The following is a 22952-nucleotide window of genomic DNA, read 5'->3' as shown; positions in this document are numbered from 1 at the left end:
TCAAGTTACTGTTACCTGTGTCTCCAAGCTGTTGTATAGTGTGGTCAGTACACTGTTTTTAACCAAACCTAAAACAATAAACTAAACCTTTTGCATCAGAGTAAAAGTGGAGTTTTCATATTTTAATCTTAAATTACAGGGACTGGAATAGAGTACACCTTTTTCTGAGGACAGAATGGATCCTTTGTAGAGATTATGCTTTTATCGCAATTGTACCTGTTTGGCTAGAGATGAATACCTTGACATCTTAAGTGACTTGCCTGGCACTTAGCAAAGACCCTGGGGCCACAGAAAGTCCAATTGGAAGAACTCTGTCCATGCAGAATCTCATCATTTAAGTAATGCTGGCAATGGGCTTGATGTTGTATAAGACCTAAAATGAGACAATCCCTGTATAAGACTGCTTCCGTTGCTCATTCTGGGAGTGTGTACAAGGATGCGTTGAGCTATTGGAACTTAATTGGTGACTCTCCTCTGGTATGCAGGTTAGCGGGGGCTGTGATTGCAGAGCAGATCTGGAGTCTTCAAATCCTTCCAGCTCGTCAGTCCCTTCTGAAAGTGTTTGGATGAAGTTTGGCATCACCCAAAGATCTTTTGCTGGTCCAGGTTGCCATCATTCAGAGAAATATTCACTCTGCCCTCTGGTTTTATGGCTCCAAGATGTTGAACATGTGGTAAGATTTATATACTGTTGACAACTTAATATTAAGAGCTTTGTCATTCTGATGGTCAAATTCCTGATAAATAGTCATCCTCAGAAAGGGACAAAGAGAAAGCCCCCACAACATCATCTACAGGAGACAATCTGTCTAATAACTTCCATCAACATCACTTTGTAGAAAAGTCTTCTTTGTAACAGGTGTGAAGCACTTGTGGAAGTCCAGCTAATAGAGATGAATGGCCAGACACTGATGCAGGTGAAGAAGGAACTGTAAACTGGCCAGAGACTCTACCAGCAGATCTTCTAAAAGATGGTGCTAGTTCTGAGGAATTTATGGTCCTACAATTGTATCCCTGAAAATGAACCTACCTAATCTATTTTATATATGTTCTTATACCACCCTCATCACCATAGTATCTACCACCCTCATCACCACAGTATCTGTCTACACTGGCACTTTACAGCACTGAAACTTTCTGGCTCAGGGGTGTGGACCCCCGCCCCCCCGAGCTCTGCAAGTTTCAGTGCTGTAAAGTGGCAGTGTAAACAGTGCACCAGCACTGGGAGCTGCGCTCCCAGCGCTGGTAGCTATTCCCCTCATGGAGGCGGTATTTTTATAGCAGCAGCGCTTTAACGTTGCTAGTGAAGACATGCCCTGAGTGTCTTCCAGTAGTATAGTTAAGTGGCATGATTAACATCTGCCATACCAGTTTTGTTCTCTGACTTAGTCTCCACATGGGAAGAATTGTGTGTGCAATGAAGTGTTTTGTTTTAGTAGGGTTTTTGTTGTTGGTGGTAGGGGGGTTGATATTAATTTTTGTTTTAATATATAAAGATGGCTATGTATATACACCTCTACTCCGATATAACGCGGTACTTGGGAGCCAAAAAATCTTACCGTGTTATAGGTGAAACCGCGTTATATTGAACTTCCTTTGGCCTCAAGCATTTCCGTTATTAATAGTCAGCAAACATGCCTGGCCCCACCCCCTATCCGACCCCACCTACTTCCTGCCCCGACTGACCCCTCAGAACCCCGGACCCATCCAACCCCCCCGCTCCTTGTCCCCTGACTACCCCCTCCAGAGACCCCCCGCACCTAACCACCCCTCCCAAGACCCCACCCCCTATCTAAGCCCCCCGCTCCTTGTCCCCTGACTGCCCCCTCCAGAGACCACTCCCATCCCTAATCCCCACAAGACTCCCACGCCCTATCCAACGCCCCTGTTCCCTGCCCCCTGCCCGCCCCCCACCCCCAGAACCTCCGAACCATCCAACCCCCTCGCTCCCTGTCCCCTGACCGCCCCCTGAGACCCTCTGCCCCTTATCCAACTCCTTGGCCCCGGCCCGAGCCCCTTAACATGCCGCTCAGAGCAGCGTGTCGGAGCCAGACACGCTGATGCGCTGATCCTCCGGAGCGCGCAGCCCCACCCCCCAGAGCGCTACTTTACCGCGTTATATCCGAATTCGTGTTATATCGGGTCACTTTATATCGGGGTAGAGGTGTATATTAGAGAAGGCAGATAGAAGAAGTACATCTTGCACTTGGAGTGGAAGGAGGTGAGATTTGTGATGATCCTTAGTTCCTGTGGAAGTTTATTCTGCAGCCTTGTGCCACCCTTAAGAAAGCCCTGTCTTCTGCAGACTAACTTCACCCCTATCACAAGAACGGCCATACTGGATCAGAACAAAGGTCCATCTAGCCCAGTATCCTGTTTTTATTATAGTTTCAACCAGTTTGCCCGGTACTGAAGTCAGACTTACTGGCCTGTAATTGCCGGGATCACCTCTGGAGCCCTTTTTAAAAATTGGCATCACATTAGCTATCCTCCAGTCATTTGGTACAGAAGCTGATTTAAATGATAGGTTACAGACTACAGTTAGTAGTTCTGCAATTTCACATTTGAGTTCCTTCAGAACTCTTGTGTGAATACTGTCTGGTCCTGGTGACTTATTACTGTTTAGTTTATCAATTTGTTCCAAAGCCTCCTCTAATGACACCTCAATCTGGGACAGTTCCTCAGATTTGTCTCCTAAAAAGAATGGGTAAGGTTTGGGAATCTCCCTCTCATCCTCAGCCGTGAAGATCGATGCAAAGAATTCATTTAGTTTCTCTACAATACCCTTATCATCCTTGAGTTCTCCTTTAGCATCTCGACTGTCCAGTGGCCCCACTGGTTGTTTAGCAGGCTTCCTGCTTCTGATGTACTTAAAAATGTTTTTGCTATTACTTTTTGAGTCTTTGGCTAGCTGTTCTTAAAATTCTTTTTTGGTCTTCCTAATTATATTTTTACAGTTCATTTGCCAGAGTTTATGCTCCTTTCTATTTTCCTCAGTAGGATTTAACTTCCAATTTTTAAAGGATGCCTTTTTGCCTTTCACTGCTTCTTTTACTTTGTTGTTTAGCCACAGTAGCACTTTTTGGTTCTCTTACTATGTTTTTTAATTTGGGGCACACATTTAAGTTGAGCCTCTATTATGGTGTCTTTCAAAAGTTTCTTGCAGCTTGCAGAGATTTCACTTTTTGCGCTGTACCTTTTAATTTCTGTTTCACTAACTTCATTTTTGTGTAGTCCCCCTTTCTGAAATTAAATGCTACAGTGTTGGGCCATTGTGGGGTGTTACATTTAATTATATTATGGTCACTATTACCACACAGTCCTCTGGATATATTCAGCTCTTGGACCAGATCCTGTGTTCCACTTAGAACTAAATCAAGCAATCATTTAAGATGTCAAGAAACTTTATCTTTGCATGCTGTCCTGAGGTGACATGTACCCAGTCAATATGGGGATAGTTGAAATCCCCCCCGCTCCCCCCCCCTTTTTTTTTTTAGTTTTTTATTTTAATAGCCTCTCTAATCTCCCTGAGCATTTCACAGTCACTATCACCATCCTGGTCAGGTGGTCGGTAATATATTCCTACTGCTATATTCTTATTATTAGAGCATGGAATTACTATCCAAGAGATTCTATGGCACACTTTGGTTCATTTAAGATTTTTACTTCATTTGATTGCATGCTTTCTTTCACATATAGTGCCACTCCCCGATCAGCATGACCTGTTCTGTCCTTCCGATAAATGTTGTACGCTGGTATTACTGTGCGCCATTGATTATCCTCATTTCACTAAGTTTCTGTGATGCCTATTATATCAATATCCTCATTTAATACAAGGCACTCTATTTCACCCATTTTATTATTTAGACTTCTAGCATTGGTATATAAGCGCTTTAAAACTTGTCACTTTTTAGCTGTCTGCCATTGCATGATGAAATTGAATGGGACTTTTTTTCATTTGACTGTTTCTCATCAGATCCTACCTGTATATTATCATCTTCAATCCTCTCCTCCTTACTAAGACATAGAGAATCTCCATTAATAGATCCTCCCCTAAATGATGTCTCTGTCTGAACCACATGTTTCTCCGCACCTGTCGGCTTTCCCCCAGCCCTTTGTTTAAAAACTACTCAACGACCTTTTTAATGTTAGGTGCCAGCAATCTGGTTCCATTTTGGTTTAGGTGGAGCCCATCCTTCCTGTAAAGGCTCCCCCTTTCCCAAAAGTTCCCCCAGTTCCTAATAAAGCTAAACTCCTCCTCCCTACACCATGGTCTCATCCACGTATTGAGACCCTGCAGTTCTCCTGTCTAACTAGCCCTGCACATGGAACTGGAAGAGAATGGTAGCATGGAGGTCCTGGACTTCAATCTCTTAACTAGCAGCCTAAATTTGGCCTCCAGGACCTCTCTCCTATCCTTCCCTATGTCACTGGTACCTACATGTACCATGACCACCGCTTCCTCCCCAGCACTACACAAGTCGATCTAGATGTCTCGAGAGATCCGCAACCTTCGCACCAGGGAGGCAAGTCACCATACGGTTCTCCTGGTCATCGCAAACCCAGCTATCTATGTTTCTAATGATCGAATTGCCCATTACTAATACCTGTCTCTTCCTAATAACTGGAGTTCTCTCCCCCGGAGAAGTATCCTCAGTGTGAGAAGATACCACATCATCTGGAAGGAGGGATCGTTTCCCTCTGCTCCAGTTGGATGTTTGCCTTCCCTGAGACTTTCATCCTTCTCAACAGCACAGAGGCCATGAGACCGGGGTGAGACTGTTCTACTGTGTCCTGGAAAGTCTCATCTATGTACCTCTCTGTCTCCCTTAGCTCCTCCAGTTCAGCCACTCTGGTCTCCAAACTCCCATTAACTGCTCCTGTTCACTAGCTCCTCTGGTCGCTTAGGAGTGGGCTTTTTAAAGCCCGGTCTTCCTGAGTAGCCCCGCCTCCTGGTTAAGGGTTGATGGGTGCTAAAGGGCATAGGGATCAAAGCTTCGTTAAGAAGCTCTCAGCCTTGCCTAGCAGGCCACAGAATCACAGAAAGTTCCTGAGGAATGCAGTAACCACAGTGATTATCCTAGCACTTCAGCTGAATTTTTAAATATCCTGGGCCCAGGCCATTTAAGTGCCTTCAAGATAAATACTGACACCTTATTCAACATTGTATGGGACACCAGTGGAGAGAACAGAGGACAAATCTTAGGGAAAAAAAAGGAGGATGGGTACAGGACCACCAAAGGTTAGACATATCGCCTACAAAAACGTATCATTCTCTTACAAAAAAGCTGCACAGCAGCTTCTTGGGGCCACAAACTTTAGGAGCAAGCCTTAACTCCACCTTAGATGGCAATGAGGCTGACAGATACTTCCAGCTAATTAGCCTCTTGGTTAATTCAAGGCTTGGTGGCAAGGCAACCCTCAAACACTGCGAGAAATGTGGATGGTTTCCAACTAAGATAAACAGCAGACTAAGGAGAAGAATGAGAAAAAACTCCTCATATAGCTTCTTAACAGCCAGATACCAGACACTCCACAGATGCCCAAGGAAGATGTCAAAGCCAGTGGGACTACAGCATTTCCCACTGTCACTCACATCCTACAGTATTCAAGGGATCTCCACCAGAGAAAAATAATTTGACATAGAGTCTGTCTCAGCTGCAGCTTATCCTCAAGATCCATGCTCCCTTGCTTTTTTGTAGGATTCAGCATGAAGCCAAAGAGAACCACCATGTACCTGTACCATCTCTGTGACTCAAAGGAAGAATCAGCAGTTTGCGCTGATATTAACCTTCCTTCTGCATCTCTGTATATCTCCAGCCTCAAGGACTTATTTAAGCCAGTCCTGGAAATGGTCTTTGGCTCCAAAGATTGCCATGGCACCAAAATGTAATTGCACAGAATGACTAAAAAGTGAGCACCTGCAGAGCCTTCTCTTAAAAACAAAAAAAAAGAAGCCCAAGTTTCAACTAATATTCCATAAAGGTACAATACTAGAGAGATGCTATTCTGTCTCAGGGAATGCTATCATCTAGATGCTACATGCAATGGGAATGTTGGTCTATGAAGAACTTCTTGTCAAGTGAGATGTGCATGTTCAAAAAACTTTGAGGCAACTAACTATTCCAACCACACCAACAATCTGGGATACAGAAATCGGCCAACAACTGTGCAGCAAACTAGAAATGGAACCAAGATCAGTCAAGGATGATGGGCAATGATGTATAAGTTTGATAAACTTACCTATGCTAACTATAAACCATACAAAATAACTCCATTATATGCCTTTAGGACTAAACATATTATATGTTTATCTTTCTTTTTTCCTGTAACAAACCCATTCCTGAACCACCATGAGGTGCACATGCTTAAACTGGGTAACCAAGTATCCATAATGGTGTGAAAACCTGTCATTGTTCATTACCTCACCCTGTTTCTTCACTATCTCCCCCCTTCTCCCCCGCAACGCTCATTCACTATGTCATATTGTTATATTGCAAACTCTTTGGTTTGATTGTGGTATGCAGAGTTTGAGCTGCTATGCCATGGCTGTGGTAAAAACTAAAAACCCCACCACAATATACATGAAAGTCTGACCAGTAATCGGTTTCATGTGGTGGAGAACTCAATTCATCTTGGTTGGTGCCAACGGGACTCAAGCTCAAAATTGTACATTCTTTGAAAAAGAGACTGAATTGGATTTGGACCATGTTATGATAGTAGAATTGTGCCTGGGAATAGCATCTGTTTCCTCATTAGGTTTTGACCAATTTTGTTCATATGAGTTCTGTACGTGACTGAAGAACTGTGATCAAACAAGCTGCCAGATGGACCCTGTCTCTTGTGGCTAGTTAAAGTCATCAGGGAGCTACTGAATGTTGGAATGTTTATCAGTAGAGAGGGTTATTGGCTCCAGAGTAGGGGCAATGTGCTAGCTTCACTCATGTAGTCATTTTCTAGCTCTTGTTTGAGAAACCATCAACAGTCTTCCCAATTAATGCCCTGTGTCTTTCTCCTTTTTTTGGAAAGGATCAAGTAAGCCGTGGCAAAACAACTCTGGCATCATCTGTAGACTTCTTATTTTGCTGAACCAGTCAATCAGACTTCAGGTCTGGATATGGTACTTAGACTGTAGTATTAGTTGATATCCTAAATATGGACAATGGTCAGGTGTGGATGCTGATGTTGTTTAATCTGTCAGGAACATGTTATGCCACTGATCACGAGGTGATGATGACTTGCCTGTGGACCATGGCAGGGGTGAATGGATTTGTACCTGGATGGCTCTATTCTTCTCTTTAGAGATCATCCAAGAAGGTAGTTTGAGACAACTACTATTTGCGAGAAGACTTTTGTTGTGTGGGATTCTACTAGGTTTTATTGCCTTTCTTTTTCAATATATATTTGAACATGCTGAGGAAGAATGAGGCAGTTTGGGCTGCAATATAGGATTCTGGCCAGTAATTTGCCCAGGGTGGAGTTGCAGTTTAATTTACTTTCTCTCCCAACATCCACTAATGCTGCTCTTTAAAATTCAGTAAAGCTACAATCAGTGGCTACTTAGAGATGTAGTTCAAACTACAACTTCATCCTACACAAATCACTGAGCAAGAGACTGCTGTAGGACACCTACTATCCCTCACCAGGGTCCTGGAAAATGTGCAAAATTTTTCCAGAAGTAGATTTAAAACTTTGATCATCTTTCCAGTAAGATGGGAGCACAGAACATGTGGATACAAAATGTGAATATCACATCTCTATGTCCAAAATATACTTTTTCTTCATAACTGTCGTCTTGTTCTATGAAAATGAACTGCTCCATTTTGATCAAAGTAGTATTTATTATGCAACTTCTTAATAACTACTCTTAAAATAAATAATCTTGTTTTAAAATAGCAGTAATTAATCTTCATTCAAATGGTAATTTAATGTGTTAAGAGCCCAAAGTGAAACTGGTCATTAACTGAATAGTGAAGACTGCCAAAAGATTCATTATTGCTTAATAATGGAGAACATAGCGTACTGAATGATTTGTTTTAATCCCAGAACCTACTGGGGATTGAACTGCAAAAACTTTCAATCCTAAAAAATGTTTTGTGATCTTATTTTCTTAAAACATTATAAGATATCTCGTGTAAACATATATTGTATTTCAAAACTCATTTTAACTTAAAACGATGAGACTTTTACTTTAAAAGGAAAATATATCTGGAAATGTGTCATGAAGAATACTTATTCCATAAGCATTACTCAGGGCAGTTCATAAAATTACTACTGCATATGCTGGTGTATTCAATGTAATTACTCCTTACTGGAATAAAATTTCTATGGTAATAGCATTGTTTAAGATTACTAACAATATTATAATATAAAAGGATTCTGGAAAACTCAAATGGTAATTATAAATTACTTTACTAAATTATTTTATCTAGTTGATCATGATATCTGGTTACAGAAGCCTTCTTAGTTTCATCTAGTTTGTGAGACTTTAAGAGATATTTAATGGACAAATCACAAATACTTAACAGAGAAAGCTGTAAATCACTGAATTCCCTCAAGGCTCAATTCATAGCCTTTTCACTTTCCTAGAAGTTAATAGCATAAGCTGTTACTATTTAGACAGTATATACACCTCTACCCCAATATAACGCTGTCCTCGGGAGCCAAAAAATCTTACCGCGTTATAGGTGAAACCGCATTATATCGAACTTGCTTTGATCCACTGGAGTGTGCAGCCCCGCCCCCCCGGGAGCGCTGCTTTACCACGTTATGTCCGAATTCGTGTTATATCGGGTCGCGTTATATCGCGGTAGAGGTGTATATATACATATGTATACACACACACAAACACACTAAATATATCTAAAAGCAAAAATGTTTTATAACCCCTTTGAACAGATGCTAGAGTTATATGTTAGACTGAAATAATATAATTTAAAAACAGAACTAAAATGCCATTGAGTACTAACCTTAAATTAAGCCCATTCCTTCAATATAACCTTAAAAAAAGCAGTGCTTTGAAAAATACATGGGAATTTTCATTACAATGGTTAATTTGATTTCCAAATTTTCAGTTCACTAATTCCCCTTCATCAATTAAATGACAGGCCATGCCAACCATCTGCACTAACTATCAAACATTCATCACATGCTTGCTTAATATAACAATACAGATATTAGCACTATCTTCGTTCAGTTTGTCTGCTGTTAGGTTCTACAACATAACTTCCTTAAGATCAAGAAAGTCACTAAACAGATGAGCACAGGAATAAAAACTGCAAACCCTTAAAATTACTTGCTCCAGCTGAAGATGGAATGCACCGAACTACTAAAGGTATGGAAATCAAATTTATGCATAGAAATTTCTATTGAGTTCTCCAGATCAACCAACAACCCTGAAAAGAAAGAAACTAAAAGGAATTAACATTGGATAATAGCCTTAAGAACCCTATATCTAAATGCTATGCTCAGAGAGGCAAAGCATGAAGCCTGTAATGGCTCAGAAATCTCATGGGAGACCAAACCACTAGAAGGAAAAACTGCAGAAAGTTTCTCCTTGTTCCAGGCAGGGGAGCCCTTCATTTCCTTCTGTGATGCTTCTGATCTACCTGATACCAGATTTGATAGATTTAGAAGACTCAAGGAGGGTATAACTTTATGTTCCTTCTATATAATGAATTCCAACAGGAAGTTCAGAAGCCAGAAATTGAATTCTAGGTACAAGATAAGGATCTAATATCTATAGATCATGACTTCCTTTCAATGGATGCATAGGTGCTGGAACTAGGGCTGCTGGGGGTGGCACCTCCGGCTTGAAGTGGTTTCCATCATATATAGGGTTTACAGTTTGCTTCAACAGCTCTCAGCATTCCCACTACACAGATTGTTCCAGCACCACTAAATGGATGTCAGACTAAAGATAAGAAGGGGAATCTCTTGATTAAGATAAAAAAGGATAAGTCATTCAGACCAAAGAAGGGAACCATCTTATGAGTCACTTGTATTAATGAAAGAAAGATAGCATTGTAACATCATCAGCTCACACACTCTGCAGGACATCACCACAAAGAAAATCTTGAGGAAAAAAAAAATCCCAGAGCTATGAATAGGGTAATCACAATCTTCAGAGGATCAAGTTAAGGCTCAAAGAGAGAAAGATGTTCTTCGTTAGACCTTGATGTAGGAAGCAGTCCTTAGAAAATCAATAACAAAGTAAAAGGATCCTAAAGGACTTTATCTCTAATAAAAAATGCAAAGAATTTTATGAGCACATTCTGATTTCTCTTTTCTTGGAATAAGGCATGTAAAGGGGCAAGACATGTTTGTAACAAACCACGTATTGGTTTTTCAAATTACAGAGGACCATTGTCAGGTATAAGATCACACACACTTTTCCTTACTTTTCTTTTTATACTTTTTCTTCCTTGAACTGTGTAATTTGATAAGTGGCAGGGATGCAGGTCACAATCTACACCTTCTCAGAGAGAGTCATGCTTCAAAATGAATAAGTGGGACACTGGTCATGGATGTCACAGGGAAGCATTTTAGTGGTTGGTGGGGAAACTGGAAGAAAAGAGGGAACTTTCTCCATTGGCTGTTAAAGATTCTAGAAACCAAACAGGTCCAATCATAGAATATCAAGGTTGGAAGGGACCTCAGGAGGTCATCTAGTCCAACCCCCTGCTCAAAGCAGGACCAATTCCCAGACAGATTTTTGCCCCAGATCCCTAAGTGGCCCCCTCAAGGATTGAACTCACAACCCTGGGTTTAGCAGGCCAATGCTCAAACCACTGAGCTATCCCTCCCCCCAATAAAAGATATTTCCTCACCCAGCCTCTCCAATATCCTGGGATCAATACAGCTACAACACCACTGAAACACGAATCTTTACAGATAAAGAATAACTGGGGTGGAGGAGAGGCTTTTGTTAACTCAAAAGGTAAATAAATCTAAATAGATTAATTCTTTCATTTCTTGAAAAACAGACATGATATCTGGAAAAAGATAAATGGTCATCTGCTAGGGCAGGTCTATACTACAGGGCTAAGTTGACCTAAGTTACGCAACTCCAGCTGCATGAATAATGTAACTGGAGTCGACGTACCTTAGGTCGACTTATTGCGGTGTCTACACCGCGCTGGGTCGATGGGAGAAACTGTCCTGTTGACTTACCTTACGCTTCTCGTTCTGGTGGAGTACCGGAGTCAATGGGAGAGCGCCTGGTGGTCAATTTAGTGGGTCTTCACTAGACCCGAAAATCGACCCCTGGTGGATCTATCACCCCGCATCAATCCCCCGGTAAGTGGAGACAAGCCCCTAGAGTACTTCCATACTACAGTAATTGGGATGGAATCACCTGGAATACATGGTACTGTTCAAATTTCTTCCTGAAGTTTCTTGATTTTCTCTCAGAATTTGTGCTCTCTTCATGAATTTATAAGATACAGTACATTGTAGCATATGCAGAGGTATCCTTTGAAATTCAATACTGTATTTTAGTGTGATCGCAGAACAAAGTAAAATAAAAAAAATACTAATATTTACCCTTGTCTTGGCGACCTGGAAACAATTTTATAATGAACTTAAAAATGTAGTGACTTGGGACAACAAAGCTTGATTTAGGAGCAGCAGACAGCTCCTCCTTTCTTTAAATGCTGATATAATGAGTAATTGATAAATATAGATGAAAGATTTTAACTAATCCATCATAATGATATTTCTTTACATCAGGTTGTGTACCCATCTGCTGCAAACATACATATTTCACTATAACAGTCTATGAATACCAAGTAAGATAACATTGGATAATAGCCTTAGCCAACATATTCCAGCTCGTAAGGTTGCTTACATACTGTAGTAGGAAGAGAGCTTGAGACATAAGCCCTTGTATTAGAGGCCTGGTATGAGACAGGACCTGCTTACAGAATTTGGCAAGACTAGGGCTGATATTGTGGAAATAAACATTTTTAAGAAGTGCTAGTTACAGAGTGCTTACACAAACACATTTCGATATTAAGTGGTACCAGAACATCCCGATATTAAGGATGGTACAAAAAAATATTTTCCAAGGATAATAGGAACACATTGACCCCTTTTAAAAGATACGGTTAGGATGACAGTACGTAATAGAGATGTTTTAATCGAACCAACACGTACAAGATGGGTGATAACTAGCAACGTCAGGGGGCAGTAACTAACTATGTGAAAGGGGCAGTACTAACTTGTTTGTATCGGGGTATAAAGAGGTATCTCAGAGGGAGTATCTTTGGCCAGCTTAGGGAGCAGTGGAAAGTCCCACCACTGACTGAGCTGCGTCCATTGTCACGAGCATATACGGCTTAGTATCCTCCTAGAGTCTGACAGGTGCTATTACCGTGCTTTGTCGAAAATAAACCTGGCCGGGTGCCTTCGCTGAAACCCAAGTCTGTGGATTTATTGGACAGTTAATTGAGGTCTGCTATCTCCACAGAGCTGGGGCAGTACACTGAATGAACATACACGCAGCCAACATCTGACCACACATACAAAAGATGGCAAGCTTCCATAATTTACATTTAATATGGCAGAAGATAAGGCCTTTTCAGTAAAGAAATCTTCCACATACTTTATTTCCCATTTTAACTTGTTAAAGAAACTATGAAACCAACAAAATATCACAGAGACCCAGCAGCCTGTGAGGGATATGTGGACTACTAGAAGGTGGGTGCCCAACTGGTTAAAGACCTTACTCAAAGAGTAGTTATCAATGGTTCGCAGACAAACTGAGAAGGGCATATCTAACGGGGTCCTGCAGGGGTCAATCTTAGGTCTGGTATTATTCAATAATTTCATTCATGATTTGGATAATGGAGTGGAACGTATGCAGATGACACCGACCTGGGATAAGTTGCAAGCACTTTGGAGGACAGGATTAGAATTCATAATGACCTTGACAAATTACAGAATTGGTCTGAAGTCAACAAAATGAAATTCAGTACATACAAGTGCAAAGTACCTCACTTAGGAAGAAAAAATCAAATGCAAAACTAACAAAAGGGGAATAACTGGGTAGGTGGTAGTACTGCTGAAAAGGATCTGGGGATTATAGTGTACGGCAAATTGAACATGAGTCAACAATATGATGCAGTTGCAAAAAAAGCAAATATCATTCTGGGGTGCCTTAACAGGAGTGTCATATGTAAGACACGGGAGGTAACTGTCCCACTCTACTCAGCACTGGTGAGGCCTCAGCTGGAGTAATGCATCCAATTCTGGGTGCCACACTCTGGGAAAGATTTGGACAAACTGTAGAGAGTCCACAGGAGAGCAACAAAAATGATAAAAGGTTTAGAGAATCTGACTTACTAGGAAAGATTAAAAAAACTGGGAATGGTTAGTCTTGAGAAAAGAAAACTGAGGGGAGACCTGATAACAGTCTTCAAATATATTAAGGGATGTTATAAAAAGGATGGCGATCAATCGTTCTTCATGTCCACTGAAGGCAGGACAAAAAGTAATGGGCTTAATCTGTAGCAAGGGAGATTTAGGTGAGATATTAGGAAAAACTTTCTAACTATAAGGATAGTTAAAGACTGGAATAGGCTTCCAAGGGAGGTTGTGGAATCAACATCGCTGGAGTTTTTAAGAACAGATTAAACATCTGCCAGGGATGATATAGGCTTACTTGGTCCTTCCACAGAACAGGGGGCTGGACTCGATTTTATGATTCTATAACCATACACATTCTGTCTCTGACTTAAATGGGAATTTTACCTGCACAAAGATTGCAGGATCAGGCTTTAAGAATCAAATCAGAACTAAACATTGACCATTACTATGTACTACTAACCTGAAAAAAGTCTTTCAGTTGTCTGACTTAAGGAACAAGCCCAAATAATTTTGCCTAAATTGTCTTGCTTTTGTATGTTTCAATCAGACATTTTACACTGCTTTAACATAGCATTTGGTAGTTTGACTGGAGAATGGTTTATAAATATGTTTAACTAAACTGCATCATATTTTAATTAGACATTTTGCCTGACACTACTTACATTAAATATAGAATGCTTGTGAATAGCAATGCCACTTTTGGTGCTGACAGGATCAAAGGCAGTTTTCCATTTGGAATAATGAAATAATTTTTTATTCTGAAGGGACACAGCAATGATTCTTTGGCAAATAGTAATTAGAAGCAGTAAAACTATAGTTTAGCTGATAAATATGATCATTAAGTCATAAAAGACTTTTCAGAAACTGTACAATCCGTTACAATAAAGTGTAATAATAGTGTGGAAATAATCTGTAGTTTCCACTGTAATGTCCTCCCAGTCAAAAATGACTTGAAAGTTTAAGAAGTTCAAAAGGTGGTTTTGTTTTGAAATGTCACTGACAAGTAACCTAAAAAAAATATGAACATTTTGTTTCTGGTAATTAACCCAGAATCAAAAGTAATCAAAACATGATGCAAGAAAACACTGAACTTCTCTGACAGCTAAATATATAAATGTCTTTGGAAATAACCCCAGGAAAAAAAAAACCCAAGGAAATTACATTATTTTTCATTTATTTTTCTTGAAATTATATTGATTCCTTCAAAAGTATTTTGAAATATCAAGACTATAATCATACAAGTGTTTAATAACTTTCAAGTAAACCAAAAGTCGTACCTTAATTTGTGCAAAAGGTCTGTCAAAACTTCCAACATAAAGAAGACCAACATTCTGGGTAAGTAATCTAAAAAAAGAAAACATCATTTAAAACATTGTTTGTAACTAAACACATGTCACTGTAACCATCTTTATGGTCATACTGCAGAACTGCTACTGAAAATGAGATAAAATAGAAGTTAACCATTTGCAGGATAAATTAAAGAGAAAGGACACACATTAAAGATAGAGCAACATAACTTGTGAATTGGTAATTTATATTCCTTCTGTAAGAAGTGCTCCAATAAAGTCATTTCACAATACCTTTGGTGCCTGGCCACATGCAAGAGTGGTAGGGCATACATCATTTCCATCTAGTATGGCTCTTTAGAGTAATAGAATCAACAAAATTGCAACTTTAAAACAACAAAGACAAACAGATTCACCATTCAAAGCAGCAAGTCTAATAGATTTAAAATAGTATCAGACATGCAACTGTAACATTATATAAAGTGATACAACTGAAATGAACCAAAGTGACTTATCACAATGCAATAACAGAAAATCTGAAAGAATCTCTGCTGTCATATAATGGCTTAACAAATAATTAACATACCATACATCGCTCAAAATCATTTCAAGAGATTCTGATTAAAATTCTAAGCCACCATATAGCATCAAAAGTTTAGCTAAAAATAGGGTAAAATGGTTCCTAAAAGTTTGTGTACCCCTGAAAACAAAATAATTTTGATTCCTGAAGCAAGGACAGATGCTACACAGGACCACAAGAGGCCAATGTTACTAAGAAGTTCTGGAGCTCTGAGTGCCAGGTGGTGCAATTCCCTGAAATACAAGTATACAGATGCCCTCAAAGAAAAGCAGACAGCTGAAAGCAATGGAGTACTGTACCACTCACACTATTGGGTCATATTCAGTTGTGAAAAATCAAGTTTGGAATGTAGGTCTCCAACGTGAAAAAGCTAGTGTGCTGGTCAAATGGTTCCAAGGAGAGAGAGGCACATTTAGTAAATATTTAACCATTTCTAAAATTAAAATAAAAGCATCGGGGGCTTGTCAGAAGAGTAGTTAAGTAGTGGTGCCTGAAGGATTAGTAGTAAGCAAAAAAGGGAAATACTTCCCATGATAAGGGTTCAAGGGATATCACTATGTTTTGGAAGAGCTACACAACAGCAGCAAAATAGGTTTTAAAGGAATTTCAAAAAGATACTATTTCAGCACTTGTCATTTCAGAATAAGATACACATATAACCTGTTTCAATAAAGGCTACAGAAAAGGGAAAAATATGTTTTATAAAGTGATAGGAAGTAGTTGTGTCTATGTTACACTGCTATTTTCTCCACACCAGAAATGCAGAACCATTGCAGGTGTGAGTCTTTATGATTCTTTCAATTGATATTAGTGAACGTCTACAGAAGCTCATGATTGACCTTTCCAAAGAAACATCCAATACAACCAAGTGTAGTAAAAGGCTTGTTGGAATAAACTGCAGTTTAATAGCCCTATCTACATATTTTATTTTACTAATACTAGTTTGTTCCAACATCTGTAAAACATGGTGTATGCGCGTGCCTTATTTATTGAGACTGATGACACAGAATTACAAGGTTATTACCACTCCGTCAATATTAACTACTTTGCTTGAAAAGTGTTTCATTCCTTATCAGCTTTTTATCTATATTCTCATACTGCCTTAATTCAGAATCAATTGCCATGAGATGAAAAAAAAAATCAACAATCACCTCTTTGTTTAATCTTGTAAATAATAAGCTTTTGTCTAGGGAATGGTATACTGCCTCTGTAGATATCTTAGAAGCATTTGATTTAGTGGATTAATATGGCTAAAGGAACATAACTTTAGTGCTAACTAAAAAAATAATTAAGTCATGTCCCAAAAATTTAATCTCCAATTTTGTTCAATTGTATTAAATGTAAACTAAATGACCATTATATTGGCTTAAAGATCTTATTTCTCCTTTTGATTTTTTTTTTTAAATTCCCTTATGTTTTTCCTTTGTCAACTACATGCATCTAAGCTATGAGGAAACAGAAACATTCTGTAGTTAAACTTAGTAAATCAATTTAATATGGTATACACATTAATATTCTACAAGAGTCGCTCCTGGGTTCTAGAAGAATTTGTTAGGAAAAGGAAAGTTTCTTTTAATTCTCCCTTGCTGGAAAAAGGTCACACCCTTGGGTTCTTTAGTCTCCAAGATTCTCCTTCTGAGGTCGTGTCTACACCACAAGTTTTTGCTAATTCAAGTTACACTGGCATATAGCCACTGCAGTTAGTATATCATTTATGCGCATGCATACGTTTCTCCTTGCGTCAGTGCAGCACATACTCACCAGGAGTGCTTGTGTCGATGCACAATGCAGTGCATCATTGATAGGTATCCAGTGTACAATCCACCACCGTTCAGCGCACTGTGTTTTGGGTAGTTTTGGCAATGCATGGTGAGGCAGAAACAACTTATGCAGTGGTATTGGGAGTAAGGGATCAACTTCCCATAATGCAGTGTTCTCCATCCCATAATATTCACACCTATTTTCAGTTTCCCACAAACCTGCATGGGACGTGTTGCTGTCCGACATCTCTTACAGAAGATGCTTGTCCATGGTTATCCAAGTGCTGGTGAATCACCCGGGACGCTTCACTGACATCAATGTTGGCAGGTCAGGGAAGGTGCATGACACTCGTATCTTTAAGAACACCAGATTGTTCAGAAAGCTACAAGCAGGGACCTTCTTTCTGACCAGCAGATTACCATTAGCAATGTTGAAATGCCAATAGTGATCATGGGGGACCCAGTCTACCCTTTACTCCCCTGCATAATGAAGCCATACACCGTTCACCTTGACAACAGCAAGGAAAGATTCAATTACAGGCTCAACAAGTGCAGAATGACAGCTGCATGTGCTTTTGGTGGATTGAAAGGGTGCTGACGTTGTTTACTCACCAGATTGGATAGCAGTGTGAAACATATCCCAGTTGTTATAGCTTCCTGTTGTGTCCTGCATAATATTTGTGAAACAAATGGGGGAAAGTTGCAGTGGAAGTGGAGTGGCTGTCTGCTGAGTTTGAACAGCCAGATACAAGGGCTATCAGACAAACTCAACAAGGAGTTATACGGCTTAGGGAGGCTTTGAAAGCACTTTAACAGCAAGCCACAATAATATGCTGAGGTGTACTGTGTTCAACCCTGTGCAGCAGTTTTGGGGCCTATTAGGAATTGAGTAGTTCTTGATGCACATCTGTGCATATATCAATGACAGTGCAGCTGTTAATGTTGGAGGGTTGCTGTACATTTATGATGACTACATTTGGCACTGATCCAATGGGTAGTGAGTGTACAAGACCACTACTTTCACTGCGAGCAGGCACTATACATCATGTGTTGTAAACTAATAAAGATGAATAACTTTCAAAACAAAAGTGTTTTATTCACTAACAAAAACAGATCCAAAAATCATCTGAAGAACTTAAAAGTAAATACATTTTACCTTAACATTTTTTAGGAACCTTAATAAGTAACCTAGAGGACAGAACATTGATGTCCATTGTAGCAACAACATACATCAGCCGTGGCTTTCAGATCAGCGTAGGTGAAGCTATGGATGTCCATAATTTCCCCCAGTGTGGAGTGGTAGGGGTAGCTATGCCGGCCCTGAGGCAATGAGGAATGCTGGGGGAGGGATAAGGGGAGTGTAGGGAGGCACTAAGCTTCAGTTCGCCACAGACTGCAATGAGAGTTGAGCCTGGAGGTCCACAAGAGTTTGCAGCATCTGAGTTTGCTGCTGGAGAAGCCCCATTATGTCCTGGTGCATTTCTCTTTCCTTTTCCTGCTGCATCTTTTTTCTGTCTGCTCTGACCTTCTCCATACAATCTGCAACATTCAATCTCCAGGCCTTCTGGTCAAGGTCTGATGCAGCACTGGCTTAAAGGATCTTACAGAGCATGTCCTCGCGTGTCCTCTTTTTTTCCTCTTCCTTATTTGGGTCAGTAGTTCTGCTGGTATGGAGGGGGTTGCCATCAAGGCCACAACAGCCACAGCTAGAGATAAAACACACAAAGGTACCATTGTCAGTACAGTAGGAACAGAAAGCAAAACTTAAGATTCAGAACTTGCCCCTTCCCTTGCCCCCTAAGTGTTAAACAAGACAAGCTGATTGACACTTCTGCTGCTCTCAGCTCAAGCCATAATATGACCCACCAGGGGTGAGGGAAATTAGGAGGGGAATTGATTGGTTGCATGAAGCTGAGTATAGGGCAATGGCACTGAATACTGCCACCAATTTCCACAGGTGGTGGTGGTTGTAGTGGTAGCTGATATCTCAACTCCTGAGGATAACAAACGCAGAGAGAGCACAAGTGCTGCTGCTGGCGTCCCAAAGCCACCTGGTCCCATATGCCACTAGTTTGCCAGAGTTATCACCACCTGGCATGGGAAAGAGTCCTACCACGGATGGAGAAATAAGGCTGCCATCCCTAGAAACCTTCGGCAGAGGAATGTAGTGTAGTTCCATGAAATTTTCATAGAGAACTCTCAGCAGGATTCAAGGGACATACCTGTGTACATAAAAAATCTGCTCCACATGCCCTCCCCCTACCTAACCCTAGAGTGGAAATGAAAAAGCAGAGAGCAACTCTACCTCTCTTTGTTGTACCACTACATCTTCTAGTATGAGTAAACTACTGAGAAGTAAATAGCTGTGTCCTGCTAATTTGGGGGTGCCATCCCTGTAATGAAAAATTTATTTACACACTTACCCAAGGTTCTTTCCCCTTCATTGGGCTTGCCTGTGCTTGACTGGTGGGACTGGCTGGAATGGGGTGGAGTCAAAAACAGGTCCTGGCTTATTGCACAGCTGGATCCCATGGATGTCTGTCCCCATCCTCATCCTCCGTTTCTTCCTTCAGCACCTCCTCCTTGTCATTCATGACAGGGGCCTGTGACTCAGGCTTCGCAGAGGTATCCACAGTGGTGTGCGGGGTGGTGGAGTCTCTGCTGAGTATGGCATGCAGCTCACTGTTGATCTCCCTGGCCTTCTGGTATGCCTGCTGCAGTTCCTTGGCTTTTACGCGGCACTGCTGCTGGTATCTGTCATATCCCTTCTACTGCTTACCCTGAGCAATCTGCTTGTACATGTCAACATTTCTACCACTGGTTTGAAGTTGTGCCTGCACAGCCTCTTCTCCCCACAGGTCCAGAGATCCAATATCTACTATCTACTACAGGTAGTAGCATGTCTGGTCAGCCAGTCAGTTGTGCACAATAGAGAGCAGATAGAGGTATTCTCACCAAGCTGGCCAACCAGAAAAAGGCATTCAAAAATTGGTGGGGGTTTTAAGTGGGGAGAGGGAGGACTTCTGGTCTATGTGACTGTGACGCTCTGTACCCCGGTAGAACACCCTGCCCCCCATGTTCATCTTTATAAAATGATTGTGTGGTATCCAATGCAAAGTTTGTCATGTTGGGTGTCTTCGGAAGGCTCATGATGCACTGAGCATGGTTGTTATAGTAATGTTATAGGTTATAATTTCATGTATATAGTTATGAGGCTGAAAATGTATCGTCATGGCTTAAAGCAAGCCCAGGAAAAAACTCTCCAAGAGCAGAGAGGCAGTTCACACCTCATCAGGGCAGGTATGGGACAAACCCAGCCCAGCCTCACAGGAACAAAGGGCGCTGGCCTAGGCAGCAACAAAAGAATCTGTTAGATTCTCGAGGGAGTCACTCCCCTTCCTTTGGTTAGTTTGGAACTGCAATGAGGTAATGCTCACCTGACTCTGAAGGGAGGGGGTGGGGCACAAAGCCAAGAGGGAAGAAAGGACATGATAAAAGGGAGAGACATTTGCCATGCTCTCTCTCTCTCCCACCTACATCTACAGACACCACACCAAGACTGAAGCGCTGATCAAAGGGGAGAGTCTGGCCGAAGAGCAACCAGCCAGCCTGTGGTGAGAAGCATCTAAGTTTGTAAGGACATTGAAGGTGCTAATATCAGCTTAGAATGTGTTTTACTTTTATTTCATTTGACCAAATCTGACTTGTTATGCTTTGGTTTATAATCACATAAAATCTATCCTTTGTAGTTAATACATTTGTTTGTTTATTCTACCTGAAGCAGTGCGTTTGGTTTGAAGCGTGTCAGAGACTCCCCTTGGGATAACAAGCCTGGTACATAACAATTTCTTTGTTAAATTGACAAACTCATATAAGCTTGCAGCATCCAGTGGGCATAACTGGACACGGCAAGTCGGAGGTTCCTAGGGTTGTGTCTGGGACCAGAGATACTGGCTAGTGTCATTTGGTTCCACAATCCAAGGAGCAGTTTACATGCCAGAGGCTGTGCGTGAACAGCCCAGGGGCGGGGGTTCTCACAGCAGAGCAAGGTAAGGCTGGCTCCCAGAGTCAAGGATTGGAGTGACCTAGCAGGTCACAGTCCAGATAACACCAGAAGGGAACATAACAGTTACCCCGAGCAGTGGAGCTCACAGTTGTGACCACAGCAGTCAGTGTCCAGCACTGTAGGACAGTTGTTGGAGGACTGTTAGTGTTGATATAAAGTAATGCAGCGTCTACATTCGCATTGCATCGACCTCTATACATTGACCGTGGGTCAATGCTGCTCCGGGAGGTGGTGTTACTATGCCAGAGTAATGGGGTGTAGTCTGATGGATAATTATGTATTATGTATCTATTAATGATACTGATTACTTAACAATTCCCAGTTATTATTTTGAGGGTTGATAGGTTCTTGTCCCAAGATCGATCAGGCCCAGTATTATTAAAATTACTATATAGTTGGGAACCCTGATGAGTATGGTTGCAACACTCACACGGTAGGAGGTCTTCTATATGTACAATAATGTATTAATACATTTAGCAATACATATAAGTTCCTTGCATTACTACTTAATATAATAAAGACAAAATATAATGAAGGCAAGGCAGTGAATATAATTAAAGGCAGCTTGCCCTATGGGCTACAGGTGGGAGACAACTTTATGTGAAGACACATGCACAACTAGGTTGAAGCAAAGCAGCTTATGTTGACCTATCTTTGTGGTGTAGACCAGGCCCTAGAGACAAAAAGTCTCAGTGATGTCTCTAAAGGCAACATTTTCATGATGAGGTGAAAAATCTGAAAAACACTCACTCATTTCTTAAGTGCAGAACATCCTGCCACACACCAAGCATATAAGATGAATGAGTTAGGTACCTACATACATGCATATATAAGTGACAGAAGTAGAACATGGTTTTAACTTGAAAGACAACTACACAAAGCAAAAAAAGCCTAAGTTCAAAGAAATAAAAACTCTGGGTTTTTTCAAATTACAAGGAAAACACTTTATAGGAGAACATCTTGCCTTAATGATTTAATATTTCAGAAAGGAAAAATGTAAGTTAGCCTATTGTTTTTTGCTTCTATTGCATGAAACAAATCAGAAACAGGGTTAATTTCATACTACGTATGTTTCTTTTCGATAGATTTCAGTGCTAACATAAAGTGACCGTTAAAACATCTACATTTGTCCTGAACAAATTACTGTACAAGGTTTTAATTCTGTTATCTTGTTACGATGCTTTTCTTCCTCTGCACTATTATATTAGTACACACTGCAACATCTAGACACATCATGTATTGCAAGCAAGCAGTATACAAGTTATTATTGAATACAGTATCTTTTAAGATGTTAGAGCAGAAAAAAGATGAATACAACCAAACAGAGCAATCATTTCAACTGGTGGTTTGCTTTAGATGTATTATAGCAGGATACAAAAAGCAAAAAACCTAGGCTACAACACTAACATTTCTGATAGTCTATAATGTAACCTGCATATTTACGGAGGCACAGCTTACAGTGAAAGATTTAAATGTCAGTCCTTCTTTCAAAATCCTGAAAGTACTGTGGGGTTGATTCTTGTATCCACCAACTCATCATTAAAACTGGGGATAGAGGGCCTTAAATAAGTAATAAAATGGCACTTGAGCATCTGTACCCAAATGTAGTAGCTTTTTTATAAGAAGCTCTGTGATGTGTATTATAGAACAAGATAAATTTAATAAAAAAATAAATAAAAATAAATTAATGGAGATATCCTATCTCCTAGAACTGGAAGGAACCTTGAAAGGTCATCGAGTCCAGCCCCCTGCCTTCACTAGCAGGACCAAGTACTGATTTTGCCCCAGATCCCTAAGTGGTTCCCTCAAGGATTGAACTCAGAACCCTGGGTTTAGCAGGCCAATGCTCAAACCACTGAGCTATCCCTCCCCCCAACAGAGAAAATATCTAT

At 40.6% G+C, this 22952-nt stretch overlaps 1 protein-coding gene across 3 annotated transcripts in view; it reads right to left on the bottom strand.

Annotated features, from left to right (window-relative positions):
• The window catches only part of RNGTT (RNA guanylyltransferase and 5'-phosphatase), a 409198-nt gene that overhangs the window by 44711 nt on the left and 341535 nt on the right, over window positions 1–22952 (bottom strand). For all 3 annotated transcript variants that reach the window (XM_026654244.2, XM_026654251.2, XM_026654249.2), the window contains one exon: window positions 14646–14712. In XM_026654244.2, coding sequence (XP_026510029.1) covers window positions 14646–14712 — 67 coding nt within the window. The remainder of the gene's footprint in view (window positions 1–14645; window positions 14713–22952) is intronic.

Source organism: Terrapene carolina, unplaced genomic scaffold (assembly GCF_002925995.2).
Source record: "Terrapene carolina triunguis isolate 2854851 unplaced genomic scaffold, T_m_triunguis-2.0 Scaffold42, whole genome shotgun sequence".
Lineage (NCBI taxonomy): Eukaryota > Metazoa > Chordata > Testudines > Emydidae > Terrapene > Terrapene triunguis.
Note: the sequence above shows the minus strand (reverse complement) of the source record. Positions and strands in the feature narration are given on the sequence as shown.